The sequence below is a fragment of the Podarcis filfolensis genome, assembly GCF_964270895.1.
Source record: "Podarcis filfolensis genome assembly, chromosome: 17".
Lineage (NCBI taxonomy): Eukaryota > Metazoa > Chordata > Lepidosauria > Squamata > Lacertidae > Podarcis > Podarcis filfolensis.
The window spans coordinates 3800491-3816401 of NC_139621.1; the positions used below are offsets into that span (position 1 = coordinate 3800491).

The window sequence follows — 15911 nt, forward strand, 5'->3', positions numbered from 1 at the left end:
GCCCTCGTGCTGCCTTCCCAAAGCCCAGTGCTTTGAGAAGGAGTTGTGGGGCTCTAGGACCCTGTCGAAGTATTGCTGGGGCCCACTAGGAATGAAGGGCTGGACCTCTCTGTTTTAGACTAAAACTACCCTCGATCCCAGGCTGATGGGAGTTGTAGTCCAAAACATCTGGAGGGCACAGTTAAGACAGAGTACAGAAGTATCCAGGTGAAATTAAACATTTCCTTATTGCCATTTAATCACCAACGAAGCGACTCCCCACCGCCCAGCTCCAACGGGAGGTGGGAAGATAGATGCTGCATAAGGCGGGTGGGAGCAGGTTTTGAAATTATCCGGCGCACATTACAGGTTTATTTACAACAATGAGCAGAAGGCGGCATAATTCAGAGGTTTAATCCGTAACTGCTAGGCAAGGCAACCGCAACAAAGAGAAGAGAGTCTTGCGCTAAAGCTCAGCTAGGAAAGTGCCGCGCGGGGGGGGGGACTCGCGGGAGGGGAGCGTGTGCTTCACAGACTAACAGGCTGCGATCCTAAGCCTGCTAAACAACGAAGTGCGTCCACTTTTCTTGAAGGAGGCGGAATCGGCCAGCGAGGCCGGCGCCGCGAGGGACGAGGCACCAAGCCTGAACTCCCAGGCTCCGGGCGGGGAGCGCCGCGCAGCAGAGCGGAGGTTGCGGCTGATTTCTTGGGGGACATTTGCAGCTGGATGGATCCCAGCAGGCATAGTCAGCGCCCTAAAGGCGACGGGCTGCTGCTGCCTCTCCCTCCAGACGCAGGTCGCCTCGCGGAAACCTCTCCCTTCCGAGCGGGAGGCGAATACTCGGATGGATCCGGGCGCGCGGCTACAGCCTCCTGCGCGCAGGTGCAACGGGGGTGGGCTGGGGGGGGGGAAGCAGCTCTTCCTCCCCCCCCAGCCCCCCACCGGCTCAGCGAGCGGCTGCCCGTCTCTCCCTCCTGGCGCGCGGAGGAGGCGGGAGGAGGAGCCGGCGGGGGCGGGATCCTGACGGGGCGTGACGTCACACGCGCTCCCTCCAGCTGCCTTCCCGGGAGGCGAGCGAGCGGCGGCGGCGGCGGCGGCGGCGGCAGAAGCGCAACGGGAGCCGAGGCGGACGGGCGCGCAGCAGAAGGGAAGGGCTGACCGACCCCGCTCCGCCCGCGGCCCCGCTGAGCCTCCGGGCCGGCCACTGCGGGGGTGTCCCCCGCTCGGCTGCCCGCGCCGACCTTCGCCCTCCAGCAACTCCCTTCCCGCGTCCACTGAACACATGAGGTTTTTCAGGTTGACCTTCAAGTGCTTCGTGGATTGTTTCTGAGTCCCCCGGACTCGCCCCCGCGCTCCCCCCGCCGAGCCCCGACCCAGCCAGACCCCCCTCTCTGCCGGCGCCGCCGAGACCCCCGCGCGCCCGCCCGCCCCCCCGCCCGCCTTCCTCGGAGCATCGCCCGGAGCATCGCCTGGAGGGGGGCGGCAGGGACTCGGGGTCCCCCCCCGGCGCCATGGCCAAGGGGGCTTCGTCGGACAGCAGCGGCTGCGGCGGCATCTACAGCGTCTCGGTGGAGCAGCAGGACAAAAAGGCCGCCATGTGCCCGGGAGCCCCCGCTGCGGGCAAAGGGGAGGCCGCGGACCCTCCTGGGCCGAGCGTGGCCCTGCCGCCCCCCGAGAGGGAGACGTGGACCCGGCAGATGGATTTTATCATGTCCTGCGTGGGCTTCGCCGTGGGGCTGGGCAACGTGTGGCGCTTCCCTTACCTGTGCTACAAGAACGGGGGAGGTGAGCAGCTGCGGGCACGTGCCGGGGGCGGGGTGCAACGGGGGGGGGTCCCGTCGGAAGGGCGCCCACCGGGGGGGCGGGTGCTGCCGCTTAGGGGCGAGCGAGCAATTCCTCGGCAGGCGGGGATCGGGCTCTGAGAGGCGAACCTCTAGCAGGGGAATCCGGACAGGGGAGCTTTGTGCAGAAGCCGAGAGGCAAGCCCCCCCCCCCCGAAGTAGGTCCGAGATCCAAGGTAGTTCAGCAGTGGGAAGCGTCGACAGGCGTCCAGCCTGGAAACGGAGACCGGGATCTCCAGGCGTCCCTTGCTATTCCCTGAACAAAAGGGCTGCTGTGTTCCATTCACGGACTCACGGCGGCAAGAGCAAAAAAGGAAAAAGAGATAACTTGGGATTCATTGGGAGAAGAGAGAGAGGGCCCCTTTCCTACAAAAAGGAGGCTGCAGGGTTGAATTAGGGCACGTCTGCTTTTGGCCCCAGACGCTGTTTCAAAAGTCCAGGCACACGTGTAAAGAACATGTCTCTTGGCATGTCTAGAATGCCTTTCCCTTCCTAATGAATGACCACAGCCAACCTTCGGGCATCTGGGATCAAGATCCTGGGTGACTACAGTGCTGGGTAATCTTCGGCTCCAGAAGGACCTCACATTTTAGAACTGAAGCACCCTCCCTCCAAAAATGAGTCATGGCATCACTTGACATAAGGAATCTTGCCAGGTTGTAATTCTGGAGGCAACAGATAGAATCCGGAGGTGAGATGCTGGGAGGGAAGATCAGAGGGTGGGGGGTCCTGGTTATTGACCAGAGGTGCCCATTTGAATAAAATATTTTTGGGTGGGGCAGGTACGCCCGGCCCTGTCACCCTTAGTAGCCTCCAGTATCCAGTCACTCGCCTTCCTTCACAGTCGGGCTACTGCAGCCTACAATTGTGGACCAAACTAGGGAAGTGAGGGGGGCACCTTGACCGCCCCCTGCCTGCTGATTTATGTGGGAAATCCTGCCTCCCCTCCCTCATTATTATTGCAAAGTGTTTTTTTCCTCTCAGGTAAATTTTGAAAGTGGACTTGAGCCTAGTTAGTTGCAGAGGGACCCGGTCTCAGAGGAGGCATTTGTTTAAGGGAGAGTTTTGTATACATATGAGAGATTAAAAACCCCATTCTCCTGTCCCCATTGGCAAATGTGGCTGGGAACACATCTTCACTGAGGTAATGTCTAGCTTGATGCTTTGTATGTGAGGGAGCACACAGGTGGGGGGAGATATTTTATTTTTCATTCTATCCCATTTAGATCTTCTCTTTTCTCCAAGGAGGTGGCACACATGGTTGCCCCCCCTCCCCATTTTAGCCCCACTACAACACTATCAGGGAGGTTAGGCTGAGAGGGAGTGACAGGCTCAAGGTCACCCAAAGAGTTCTGTGGCTGAGTGAGGATTTGAACCCCTCAGGTCCTTGCCATCTGATGCTCTAAGCACTGCCTTCTTCGGGTTCTCTCAAAACAAGTGGGCCTGTTGTTTCTTAGTTTCCGTGGGGCCCAAATGTCCTCTTGAGGCCAACCATGTCTCAGTAAGTAATAAAATAACATAAACGTGAAGCAAACGTCCCCTGGCATCAGCCAAGGGTGTACTGGGCGCAGTGACCGCTGCCTGAATCTGCAGAGAACCTGAACAGACAAGAGCTCTTGGGCAGATCTGCTTGCACTCATTAAATCTCAATAGAGCGCCAGACCGTTAAGGTCAAGGATGACACATCAGGCCACCGTCAGCACCAACCACCTCATGATTGGTCCATTTTTAACTGATGAAGCAGGGGATGGATGTGGAGGAGGAAGTCAATGGGAAGCGAGGATCAATTTGTTTCCACACAGGTGTGTTTAATTGGCACAACATGGTGCAGGAAGCAAGTGTTGTCAAACTACAATGGAAGGACAAATCTGCCAGGGAGAGATGGGAAAGAGGCAGGCAGGCACTGCCAGGGCTTTTTAGCTGAGCTCCAGGACCTGTTTCCAAAACATGAAACACAGGAAGGTCCGGAGTATGCTCTGTACATGCTCAGATGAAAGCCCCACACCCTAAAGGTTGCCACAGCCAGCTCCCATATACCTTGGCTTACATGCCAGAGGTCACAGATTTTCAGGCCAGCCTGCATTCTTTCCTGATGCCTATCAGTTTAAAAATTAATTGAAAAGAAAGAAAAGAAATTAAGTGTAGGGGCTGCTGCTGGTGGGGATCAATCCAGCCTGGAGGTCTGAATCCCACCATGCCATTGGCACATGACCTCAGCATTGCTCCATTCCTGATCAAGTGTCATGTGACTATAGGGCATGATGCCAAGTCTGCCATCTCATTCACCCCCAGGCTGGGTTTTTCCCCCCTCATTGCCTTTTGAAAGCAAGGAAACAAAAACAGAAAGTCAGAAGTTATTCTGCAAGGGAAAGCATTCCTTGTGCTGGCCGGGGAGAAAATGGGGTGATGAAATCACAGCTTGGGTGATGTGAGATGTATCAAGTCACACACACACACACACGAGCCAGTTGCTCCCTGGTAAAATGACCTGGCCCAGCTGACAGGTCTGCATAGATGTCCCCCTGCCAAGTGCTCTCTGTGATGGGTGTGCCTTTGTGCATCACCAGCATGGTGCTGGGCTTGGACAGGGCAGACCTGGAATCAAACCTCACTCAAGTTGTGCAGCTCACCTGGTAACTTTAGGCCTAGTCACTATTTCTTGGCCTAATCTACCTCACAGAATTGTGAAGGTTGTGGGTGTGGGGAAGTGGGGTAACTCAGCTCTTTGGAGGAAGGGTGGGGTAAAAAAATACATAAAATAAATTCAGTGCAGATAAAATAGCTCTGGAAGCCCAATGCAAGCGTGTTGTCAGCTTAGTTAGCATAGTGCCAGGGTACTACTAACAAGATTGCCTGCAAACTACGTATCAGCTGCTCCTCCCTCCAGTGGTCTTACTCTTGCATTTTGCTTCCTGCATTAACTGAGGACTAAGGTAAAGGTAAAGGGACCCCTGGCTGTTAGGTCCAGTCGTGACTGACTCTGGGGTTGCGGTGCTCATTTCGCTTTATTGGCTGAGGGAGCTGGCATGCAGCTTCCGGGTCATGTGGCCAGCATGACTAAGCCGCTTCTGTTGAACCAGAGCAGCACACGGAAACGCCCTTTACCTTCCTGCCAGAGCGGTACCTACTTATCTACTCGCACTTTGACGTGCTTTAGAACTTCTAGATTGGCAGGAGCAGGGACCGAGCAACAGGAGCTCACCCCATCGCGGGGATTCGAACCGCCGACCTTCTGATCAGCAAGCCCTAGGCTCTGTGGTTTAACCCACAGCGCCACCCACGTCCCTTAACTGAGGACTAGACACTTCTAAATAAAAGATTGCGATTTTTTATATTAAGGATGCTGTGTATGGTGGTGAGGGGGTGCAACTTATGCTTTGGCAGAAAGTCAGCTCTTCAAGTTGTGTCCCTGGAGCCAGTCTATATCTATTACTTGCAGATGACGTATTTAGACAGAACCCAGAGATGCCAACCCTTGTTTTCTCATATTAAGGAGAAAAATTGCTCAGTGTCAGGTGAGAAGCAGCAGCATTGTGGTCTGCAGACACCTGCTACTGGAACTGGTTAATGAAACTGGAAAAGAAATGGATACAGCCCCAGATATGTTACCCAGGCACCTCTTAGGTGGAATGAATTATTTCCCCTTTCCACTGGAGAGATCTGGGATCTGTCCTTCCTAGATGTTTTGACACTACTTGTATATCTTGTTATGCTAATAGAGCCTCACTGAATGGAGTAACTGAGCTAACACCCAAGGGATTGCCAAAATCTTGAAATTGGCAAGTGGCCTAGAGATGGTGTGTGTTTGTATGTCTTTGTGTGAGAGAATGGCACATGACTTATTATGCCATTAGAGTGCAGGGTTCCGCTTTTATCCAGCTTCTGTCCCGGGTTCTGAGGAAAGGATTTTTTTTTTTGGTCTGGCCAGCAAAAGAGAGGGGCATGGCAAAATCCACCCCCAGCGTAGGCAGTTCATCACTCTTGACTCTCAACCCTGACAGAATAAAAGTTTAAACTGTTCTAATAACATTTTGAGGCTCATAGGAGCTTGGAGTCGGTGCGGGAGATGATTCAGGCAGTGCTGTGTGCCAGAGCGTTAAAGGGGTCAGGAAGGAAACTACATGGGAGTGTGATGCGGAGGTGAACAAAACATGGAGAAAGAATATTTTGGACTGATACGTATCATCAAAGTTGGCTGGGGTGGGCAGGCCAGGCTTAAAGTAGCACATAAGAGAGGCTGTCACTGGACAACCTTGCTGGCCTGGGATGACACCCCCCGCCCTGCTTGCTGGGTGCTTTCTAGGGAAAGTGGCAGGATGGGTGTTGGCTTGGGCTGAGACTGGGATAATCCACTGCCACCCCTCTGAGTGAGAGTGATGCAGGCATCCTCCCCTTTTTTAATCTGCAGGCAGCTGGCGGCAGCTTCATTTGTATAAAAGCCACAGAAGGGCATAGGGCGGCTTGAGTACAAACGACTTCTGCAGGAGTCAGGGGCACAAGCGTGTTGCTCGGTGGCGTACAGGTGAATGTGTGAACTGCCTCAGCTGACAAACATGTGTTGCATCAAGAGGAGGTATGGCAGGAAAGTTCTCTTTGCAGCATTGCATCTGTGTTGGCTCATTCACATGCACGATCTTTTGCCTAATTTTTGGTCATCAAGCATTAAACAGACATGTTACCTTGAGGGCCAGGCTAGTTTTGCTAGCTAGTCTGCCACAAGGCTTTATTCCTCCAGAGGAAACTGGCAACTCCCTGGTTCTGTGTCCTCAATGGCAAAGAACTTCCTTCTCCAACGAGGTCGGCTGGGCCACCAGTCAACTGTGTGCTCAGGGCAGGAATGTGTTAAGATGTCACTGGTTTCTCTCATATGTGACTGCAAGTCTCCACAGAATGGGGATCTCTTCTGCTTCCAGGGATTCATTTTTCCATTTTGATCATCTCTCTGGCTCATATTTTCTGGGTATGAATTCCCCTGAGTCAGAAAGAGGTCTATGGAATCCTTTTCAAATGGCAGCAAAAGTTCCCAGTTGTCCCCATACAAATAGCCATTGTTTAGTGAAAATAATCAGTAGGTTGCATTTGTAATTTCTTTCTCTAATTCCTGCCTTTAATGAGTCACTGATCTTGTATATAAAGGCAACACATGAGGCATGTTTACGCTACACATGTTTATTGCTATCATAAGTGTGTAATTGTCATGCCTTTCCTCACAGAATCCTGGGAACTGTGCTGAGAATTCCATTGAGGTCCATGGGTTCCCAGAGTTCTTTGCAGAGAGGGAACTCCTGCTTAATACTACTGTCTGTAGTGTAGATACACACTACATACATTACATTTTTTAAGGATGCTGAAGATTAAATTTGTCTAGAAGTTACATTCTCTGTCCTGGATGGCCAGATGCATGGGAGTTAACTACTGTTACTCTGTTGTGTGAAATACACACTTTGCATGTTCTCAAAGGCAGATTTTTCTTTTATTACTTCACATATCTCAGCAATTGATTCTGGCTTTGAAACCAAGATGAGTGAAATGAGAGACAATAGATTTTGAAGCAAAGTGGGAGGCAGCTTGAACAGACACACGGGGCACAATCCTGCTCCTGCGCAGCGCCTGCTCATTTTTCTGCCTCTCAGGACCCAAATGTTTTGGGCCTTGAAAAACAGATTCCAGGGAGGGTTGGTCCTGTATATCAGGACTAACTCTTGAAGAGATAGAAAACTATTGTCTTGAATGGATGTCTTCTGACTGCAGTTGAGACTTCACATGATTGAATGTGTCTGCTCCATTTAAAACAACACCCTGCTATTGTTTTTTTAAAAAAAAAAACAAAACACTAGTATGTCAGGGAGAAGGTGAGGCTAGATTTGCTTCCCCCACACACGAGCACACACAGAATGAGGCACACTCCAGCATATCTTACTCAATTACATACACTGCCAGAGCCAGGCTCCTTCCACTCTATGAGCACATGTATGCACAGACGAGTGTTAGCAGTCCCTGGACCACGGATGCCCTTTCAAGCATACAGTGATGAATGGGTTCGCTGACCACTGCCCTGCTAATCCCCATGGGAAAGATCTTACATCTCCAAGATTATCCTCTTAGCCAGGGATTTGCAGGAAGAAGAGCAAGGCTTGGGCCTTCCCATAGCCCAGGGATCTGTGATATAAATAGCATCCCCCGGAGTGGTTCACACTGAGACCCACGTGCAGCGGGAAACACACAGGGCTGTCAGTCACAGCCACAGGGCTGGCCTGCCAAGTGCCTTAGTGATGGCAGGAAAGACGTGGGCTGTTTGGGGAAGGAAGGCTGAGAAGCAGAAGCGGCAGTAGACAGGCGGAACAGCACACTTTGAAGCCAACCCAAGCTAAGATGGAAGAGCTAGGAGGATAAAAGATGCAGGGGGGAGAAACAGGAACGAGATATTCTGTAGTGTAACTATTCTCTTTGCTGCTCCCTAGCAGCTATCTCAGGAATCTGTTCCTCTGTATATTCTGCAGTCATTTGTACATACTGACTTTTGTGCTGCAAACAAAATATCTCTGAATGAAGCTGGAAGGTTATGTTTCAGTTAACATGGGGGGAGGCAGCGGCAAGCTGCAATTCCATGGAATCTCAGAAAGCCACAGTTATTGGTTCTGGAAGCAAAGGTTCAGCTTCCTAAGAGTGGCAGTTTTATATATGTGCTTCTACTCCTTTATGACAGCAAACAATATGTTTCAGGGTGTGCTGGTGATGTCAGAAATCAAAAGGCTGAACAGGATTTCTAACGGTTTGCATTCCAGTGTCGTCAATTAGAAGCAGAACAAAATGTGCAAAGCATGAGAAGTCATGCAAATTTCTGTACTTTATACATGGCACAGAAATAAGCTTTTTCAGCACAGAATTTGGGTTACCTTGCTACAGATTTTAATTATTATTTTAGTACAGAACACTTAGGCCAGCCCATAGCTTGGGGGGGGGGCAGGGATTGAAGGGGGCTGGGATTGAAGAATGAGGGAGCTGTTGCTTACTTTGTGCTGCTCACCTGGCCACAGGTGTTTTCCTCATCCCTTACCTTCTTATTGCCCTCATTGGCGGGATTCCCATCTTCTTCCTGGAAATTTCCTTGGGGCAGTTCATGAAGGCCGGGAGCATCAACGTATGGAACATCGCACCACTGTTCAAAGGTAAGAGACTCCTTCCCCCTGGAGCCTTACTTGCCTCTCCTCCTCCCCCTCCCCACTTCAGATCTGGGGCTGGTTCACAACAGGTTCTTGTTGCAATGGAAGGTCCAGCACCTCAACCATTTTGGAGTGTATGCCTGTCTCCACCTCCACCTAATCCCCACCTCCTCCTGCCACCAAAGGGGCCTTTGGTGCCCCTTGCCCCACGCAGGCCTCTGGGGCTTACCTGGGAACAGCAGGGAACAACACTTAAGCAGTGCTATAAGCCACCATTTAGGCTGTAGCCCTTTCCCAGCCTCTCTAACCAAGCCAGTTTTGCTGATTTGTATCTGGTTTTGAGCAGAGAGCCCCACCTATTACTATGCAAATTTCATTCATACATGATGCTCCGTTTATGAAGCAGAGGTGTGAATGTAGTCCCTCCAGTCTACATCAGATGAGTGGGGGAGTGAGGTCAGGAATTGACAGTCATCTATGTTAGCAGGTGGCAGGAGAATAAGAAAGCAAGATGGAGTGTCCTAAAGTAATAAAAAATAATAAAAAGGAAGAGGCTGCAGGGAGACTTCATAATTCTTCAGGAGCTCACAGTGTTGAATTGCCTGCAGGAATCATATTAAGAATCTTGGCTTTCATTAAAAAAGAAAAGTTTCTAGCCCTTAGGCTGTGAAGGTCTATTGAAATCTCAGAAGCCAGAGAGGTGGCATAATAAGATGCCCACCTTATTCTGGAGATAGGGCTTCAGTCCTTCCCTTGTTCCCCAGTCCTTCCCATAAGAAGCAGAAGCAGAATAAACTGTTGTGCAGGGGTGCTTAATTTGCACAATCTATACAGGTTTCAGAATCCAAGTTTTCACGGTGCATGCACACCACCCAGTTAAACGTACATCACCCGGTACAATTAAAGGAGGCAGGCGTGGCACCGATGCTTTTGAACCGCCTGAAGAAGTGGCGCCTCATTGCCCCGGGCTCCTCTTTTCACGCAGCTCCTCTCTTCCACAGGACTGGGCTTTGCCTCTATGGTGATCGTCTTCTATTGCAACACCTACTACATCATGGTGCTTGCCTGGGGTTTCTATTACCTGGTGAAATCTTTTGCGGCCACCTTGCCCTGGGCGACCTGTGGGAACCCCTGGAACTCTGATGAATGTGTGGAGATCTTCCGGCATGAGGACTGCGCCAATGGCACCGCCACAGGCAACCTTACCTGTGACGAGCTCTCCGACAAGAGGTCGCCTGTCATCGAGTTTTGGGAGTGAGTGCTGGCATACACTGGCTAGTCATTACTCCTGGCATGAACTGGGTTGGCTTGGGCAAAACCCACTGATCCAAAAAGACCGCCAAGCCCCTCTCCTCGCCTGCCACACCCTAGCCAGTGCTCACTTTTTCTCTCCCTGATTGCAGGAACAAGGTGCTGCGTCTGTCAGGAGGCCTGGAACTCCCTGGTGAGATCAACTGGGAGGTGACCCTCTGTCTGCTAGCCTGCTGGGTCCTTGTCTACTTCTGTGTCTGGAAGGGTGTCAAGTCCACAGGAAAGGTAGGGGGCTTGGGGAGGTGGCACGACTCCAGGGGCAGGAGCAAGGGGAGAAACATGTAGGTCAACTGGGGTGGAGGTCATCCAGGACTCTTGGCAGGATAGGCAATTGTCCTCAGAGGAGGCACCAGCACTGGCATTTGCCTCCTTAGGAATAGCCAACATGGTGACCCCCACAGTTTTCTAGACTCCCATCAGCCATAGCCAGTGGTCAGGGGTGATGAGAGTTGCAGTCCAGAAGTGTCTGGAGGGCTCTGTTTTGCCCCCCAGTTTCTGTCCTGTGTGACAGACCTATCTGTCCAAAAGAGCCCCAGATCCACTACTGGAGGAGACCACCTCATATCATGTCAACTGCTGCTTCCTCTAGAGATGTCCTGCTCCCATAGCATAAGTTTGCATCTCTTCTGCCATTTGCTGATGGACTCAGACAGGAACAATTTTTGACAGCCGCAGCCAAACACTCCCTTTCTCTGTCTTGTCCTGATGGCAAAGATATACCTGGTTGGACAGTAGGGTAAACATTATCTAAATAAGTAAGCAAACAATAAATTTTGTGTGAGGAAAACTTGGACGTTCCCACACAAATGAATCACCTGAGGAATTTTGAAACCAGTTCCAATAAGATTATTAGGAATTCCTGGGGGATGGAATGTTCTTAGTCAAACAGTTTTGTGGGTGTCATTTCTCTTTCACACACACACAGATACTGTTTGACGTCCGCTAGGAGTCTGGGGCAGTTGAGGCAGCTTTCTACGCAATACGTTCTCCCACCACTTTCAGAGACAGTCAGTTGCTGGGAAGAGCTGCTGTGCTCAGGTCTTGCTTGCATGCTTCCCACAGACATCTGGCTGGCCCCTGTGAACAGGATGCTGGACTAGATGGGCCTTTGGCCTGATCCTACAGGCCTCTTCTTATGTTCTTGAGATCTGGTACCTGGGTCAAAACAGAGGCCTCTTTATTTCACCTAAAGTGACGTTTTGATGCACAAGCACCTGAGGAAAGCAGAAAAGGGTTTTGACAAAGCTGAAAACCTTTCTCAGTGGGGCTCCATGCCTACACCCCTATCCCTGAGTTAGCACTTGCGTTTCGGAGGGTGGTCATGTGGAGCGCAGGCTGGACATATGAAAACTGCTTTATAGTGAGTCCCACCATTAGGCTGACTAGCCTGAGTAGCAGCTGCTTTCCCAAGACCTCACGGGAGAAAAATGACATGGTGGCCGCCTATGCCAGGCTTTCCTTTCTTAGCCCTGCCACCTGAGACCCTCTTAAAAAGGGAAATGCCAGGGATTGAATTTGGGACATATGTATTTGGAATCCCTGTGCTCTGCTGATGACCTATGGCCCATTCCTTTCTGTACACAAAAAAGAAAGTCACAGTTCTCCATTTTCCATGCGGTATGCATATACAATCTCTCTTTCTCTGTGCATGCGCACACACGTTCCTCTCCTTCTCAGACACCCTGCGCTTGTTCCTCCTTTTCCTGTGCATGGCCAGTGCGTTTGAAATCCCACCCGTCAGCAAGTTCCATGCCTGAGAGAGCCTGACATTTTTCACCAGACGGCAGCTGGAGGTGGGGGCAGCCGCCTTGAGGCCCCGGCGAGACAGGCACACATGTGGCCTGGCCTCCCACAGTAGGCCACTGTTGTGTTCACAAGGCCTGGCTGAGGCAGCTGCCTGCCCACATGCTCTCCCCAGTAGTAGTGGACAACGAGAAGTCCCCAGAGATCCAGAGGAGGGTGGGAGTGAAGGGGAAGCATTCAGAGTTAGGCCTTTATGTTTCTAAGAATGCCAGTCTGAAGAAAGTTGTTAAGGAGTGGTGCCAAAGCATCTTTGCAGTGGAGAAACTGTTCATCACCCACAGGCTTAGTAAATTCCCATCAGAAGGAAGCAAGATGAAAGCCAGCTCCGTGTGTGTGTGTGTGTGTGTGTGTGTGTGTGTATCCATATCCATTTCTATCCTGCAACAAAGAATGCTTTGTAATCCTGATTGCATTGAGTATCTCAGCAAACGCCTGGGGTCATGAGTGCTTAGGACTGCCAAATCAGCGACTCAGGAGAATACATCTGTGGCTTGAAATTCCCGAATGCAGCAGGAGAGGAGTCAGATGTGTCTGTCCCCCCACCCCCCACCCAGAGCCGTAACTAGGTGATCTTGTACCCCTGGCAGAACCGTCCAGATTGCACCCCCTAGCCATGGATAAATTAGCTCTCCTTTCCGCCTCTCCTCCAACCCGCCCCCCCATCCACCCATTCAATTCACCCTCTATTTTAAATAATTTATTAAGAGACAATAACCAATATTTATATTTATGGACATATTATTAGCCGACTTCGCAGGGGAGCCCCATCACCTGCACCCCTGGTGGGGGCCCAGCTCACACACACACCCCAGCTACTACCCTGCCTCCACCTCCCCCCTGCCCACTATAACGGGCACAACTCCAGCTGTGTTATGCAGCAGGTGTGGGGAAGGGGAAGCCTGATGGTGACTGTGGGGGGCAGGGGAGTGGAGGGCAGGAGAGCCATAGCTTCCTGGTCTCCCACGGTTTAGGTGTGCCTATGTGTGACAGCTGGGCCTGGGCAATCCATATGTGTGGAGGTCTTCAGTCCAGGGCTGACACACAAGCTATTTTGCCACCTGAGGCAGAAGCGCAGATGGTGAGCCATTCCCCACAAGTCACAGCACATACATAGATACTGCATGCAAACTGTACCTTTAAAGCACACTCAAAGCATATCCTTTCCCTCAAAGAATTATGGGCATTGTAGTTTACAATAAAGTGTTTCAAAGGATTTGGGGCATCTTACCCAGTGGGAAAGCTTCATTGGCCACCTGACTCCATGTCACACTGCTGCTAAAAAAAGTGCAGGAGGATGGCCAGTTTTAAAAGTAGCCACTGTAAAATATCACCAATTTGTGCCCCTTGGCAATGTTACTCCAAGGAGGTGCTCCAAGGAGGTACTTAATCTATTCCTTTGCCAAAAATCCAAAGCTTTTCCCAAGTCTTCTTGCACATGTTCCCCACCACCACCTCCTGCCCCATTGCCTTCCCAATACTGAGCAGAGAGCTGAAAAGCAAAGCCTTTTCTTTTCAGGCATAACACTCTCCTGCCCCTCGTCTCCTTTTTCAACACAGATTGTCTACTTCACTGCTACATTCCCTTACGTGGTGCTCATTATACTGCTAATCCGAGGGGTGATGCTGCCTGGAGCTCAGGATGGGATAATCTACTATCTCAAACCCGACTGGTCCAAACTGGCCTCCCCTCAGGTAAGTGGGAAGCGCGGTTGTGAGGGCAGCAGTAGGGTTGCCAACTTGTTAACCAGCTTCTGTAGCATTAAGAGCAACTTAGAATGCAGGAAGCAGCACAGAAGTGAGCAAGACCCTTTGGGTGTGGTTGGGTTCCCAACTCCCTTCGTCCCCAGCCAGCGTGGCCGATGGTGGGGGATGAAGGTGTTGGGATCCAGCAACATTTAGAGGGCCTCAGGTTCCTCAACCCTGAACGCACCACAAAACAGAAAACAAGCAAAAGTCCAGCAGGTGCAGGAGATAAATGTATGGGCGCCAGTTATACAAATCCCAATGCATTGCAACCAAATAGCTCTGCGTCAGTGATTTGTTAGGCAATTTACTCCAAAAGTAGCCACAAACCTACAGAGGGCTGCAGCTGTAACTGAAGTATTTCACAACATAAATACAAATGTATTGCCTGTCAGGTATGCAGATCAAGCTGCTGTTAAGGGCACAATAGCCATGGCTGGTTGAAAAGTTGGCAACTCTCTTGAGAAGGGGTTGGAGCCAGGACTCCTGGGCTCTTCCCTGTCATACCTCAATCTCTCTCTCTCTCTTTCTTTTTCTCTCCCAGGTGTGGATCGATGCTGGGACCCAAATCTTTTTCTCGTATGCCATAGGACTGGGGGCACTCACTGCCCTGGGCAGCTATAACCGGTTCAACAACAATTGCTATAAGTGAGAGCCCATTTCCTATGCAACCAGGCAGGGCATAGGAAAAATATTCTATGCCCTGTAAGGTTGCCATCATTTCCCCACCTCTGCTGGCTGGGCTCCTGTCCCTTTAACAGCTGCATGGCAGGTGGAAATTCAACAGACAAAACACATTATCTCCAGGCATGAAAAACCTGGACCGGTTGAATTGTGGATATCATAAATTCATAGCTATTGCTTAGAGAACATAAAATCCAACACCCTGATTGACATGGGATCTGCAAAGCCAGGTGCAATCCCAGCATCCTGACAGATGGCAATCTTACCTCTGCTTAAATCTGGGGTGGGGAACCTGTGGCCATGCTGGCTGGGGCTCATGGGAGTTGGAGACCAACAACATCTGGAGGGCCACAGGCTCCCCCCCCCCTCACCCGGCTTAAAATCCTCCAGCAAAAGAACGTCACCCCTCCCCACACAACCTTCTCCATTGTTCAACAGCTTTGCCCCATAACAATGCTTGATGTGTAGGCAACTCATAAAAACTGATTTTTTCAGCCTTCAGCTGTAGCCAATCATAGCCTGATCTTCGTCTATTAGCAAGTTGTTTCTGTTTATCTCCATCCCACAAAATGCATCACCTGTTGATTTCTGCATCTCAAACAGGGTGTTTTGCAACATGCAAGAGACAGCCACACCAGGGCTGTTTCATTTGCTGGTTTTTCTGGCTAGTTTGGCAATGCTAGATGTCTACCCTACTTGACTGACTTGCCCAGTGTGCAGAATGACTTCCATCCAGTAATAAAACAGCAATCACCCCGTAATAAAATAGTACATAATAATTTTGTGGCTGGTGAGCACTCTCCCTTTTCTCCTATGTAGAATGGAAGTAGTTATGTATGATGACATCAGGGCAGGGCAGGGAAATGATGTGTCATTTGACTACATCAGCGAGGCCAAGATCAGGGTTTAGTTGTTTGGGCAGCCCAGGACTTCCATACACACAGCCCAGGTTTGCATTTCAGTGCTGCTAATGCAGCGATTTGACTTCACACCTGGAGGTCCACTCCATTGTTTCTCGAGACAGATGGATGCCAACAACAACAATGTGTTCATCAAAGGAAAGCAATTATAAAATGTCATTTCTGTAAACTGAAATGGGACAAGTTATTAGGCACAACCGAATTCTATGCAGGATCATCAAAACTCTTCAGAAGGCTTGACACAGGGGGGTGTCACTTGGTCATGGTGCTGGAGGAGACTTGCTTGACAATGGAGGTGGGCAGGTCCCAGAGAGGGCAGGGCTCCTCTTTCTACACCAGACTTTGCCAACCAGGAGCCCTGCAGATATTTTGGACTAGCACTCCCGTCAGTCCCAGCTAGCATGTACTGGCTGGGGCTGGCTTGGAGTTGTAATTCAAACACACCTTTAACAGGTGTCCAGAAGCA

The 15911-nt window shown here is 50.9% G+C and overlaps 1 protein-coding gene across 2 annotated transcripts in view; it reads left to right on the top strand.

Annotated features, from left to right (window-relative positions):
- The first annotated feature begins 1436 nt into the window (after positions 1 to 1436).
- SLC6A8 (solute carrier family 6 member 8) overlaps positions 1437 to 15911 on the top strand; it is a 35427-nt gene continuing 20952 nt past the window's right edge. The window contains exons 1-6 of one of the 2 annotated variants that reach the window (XM_083592486.1): positions 1437 to 1765; positions 8859 to 8990; positions 9986 to 10238; positions 10388 to 10520; positions 13656 to 13790; positions 14386 to 14489. In XM_083592486.1, coding sequence (XP_083448612.1) covers positions 1492 to 1765; positions 8859 to 8990; positions 9986 to 10238; positions 10388 to 10520; positions 13656 to 13790; positions 14386 to 14489 — 1031 coding nt within the window. In that variant the 5' untranslated portion in view covers positions 1437 to 1491. The remainder of the gene's footprint in view (positions 1766 to 8858; positions 8991 to 9985; positions 10239 to 10387; positions 10521 to 13655; positions 13791 to 14385; positions 14490 to 15911) is intronic. The other variant, XM_083592485.1, reaches the window with a different exon arrangement.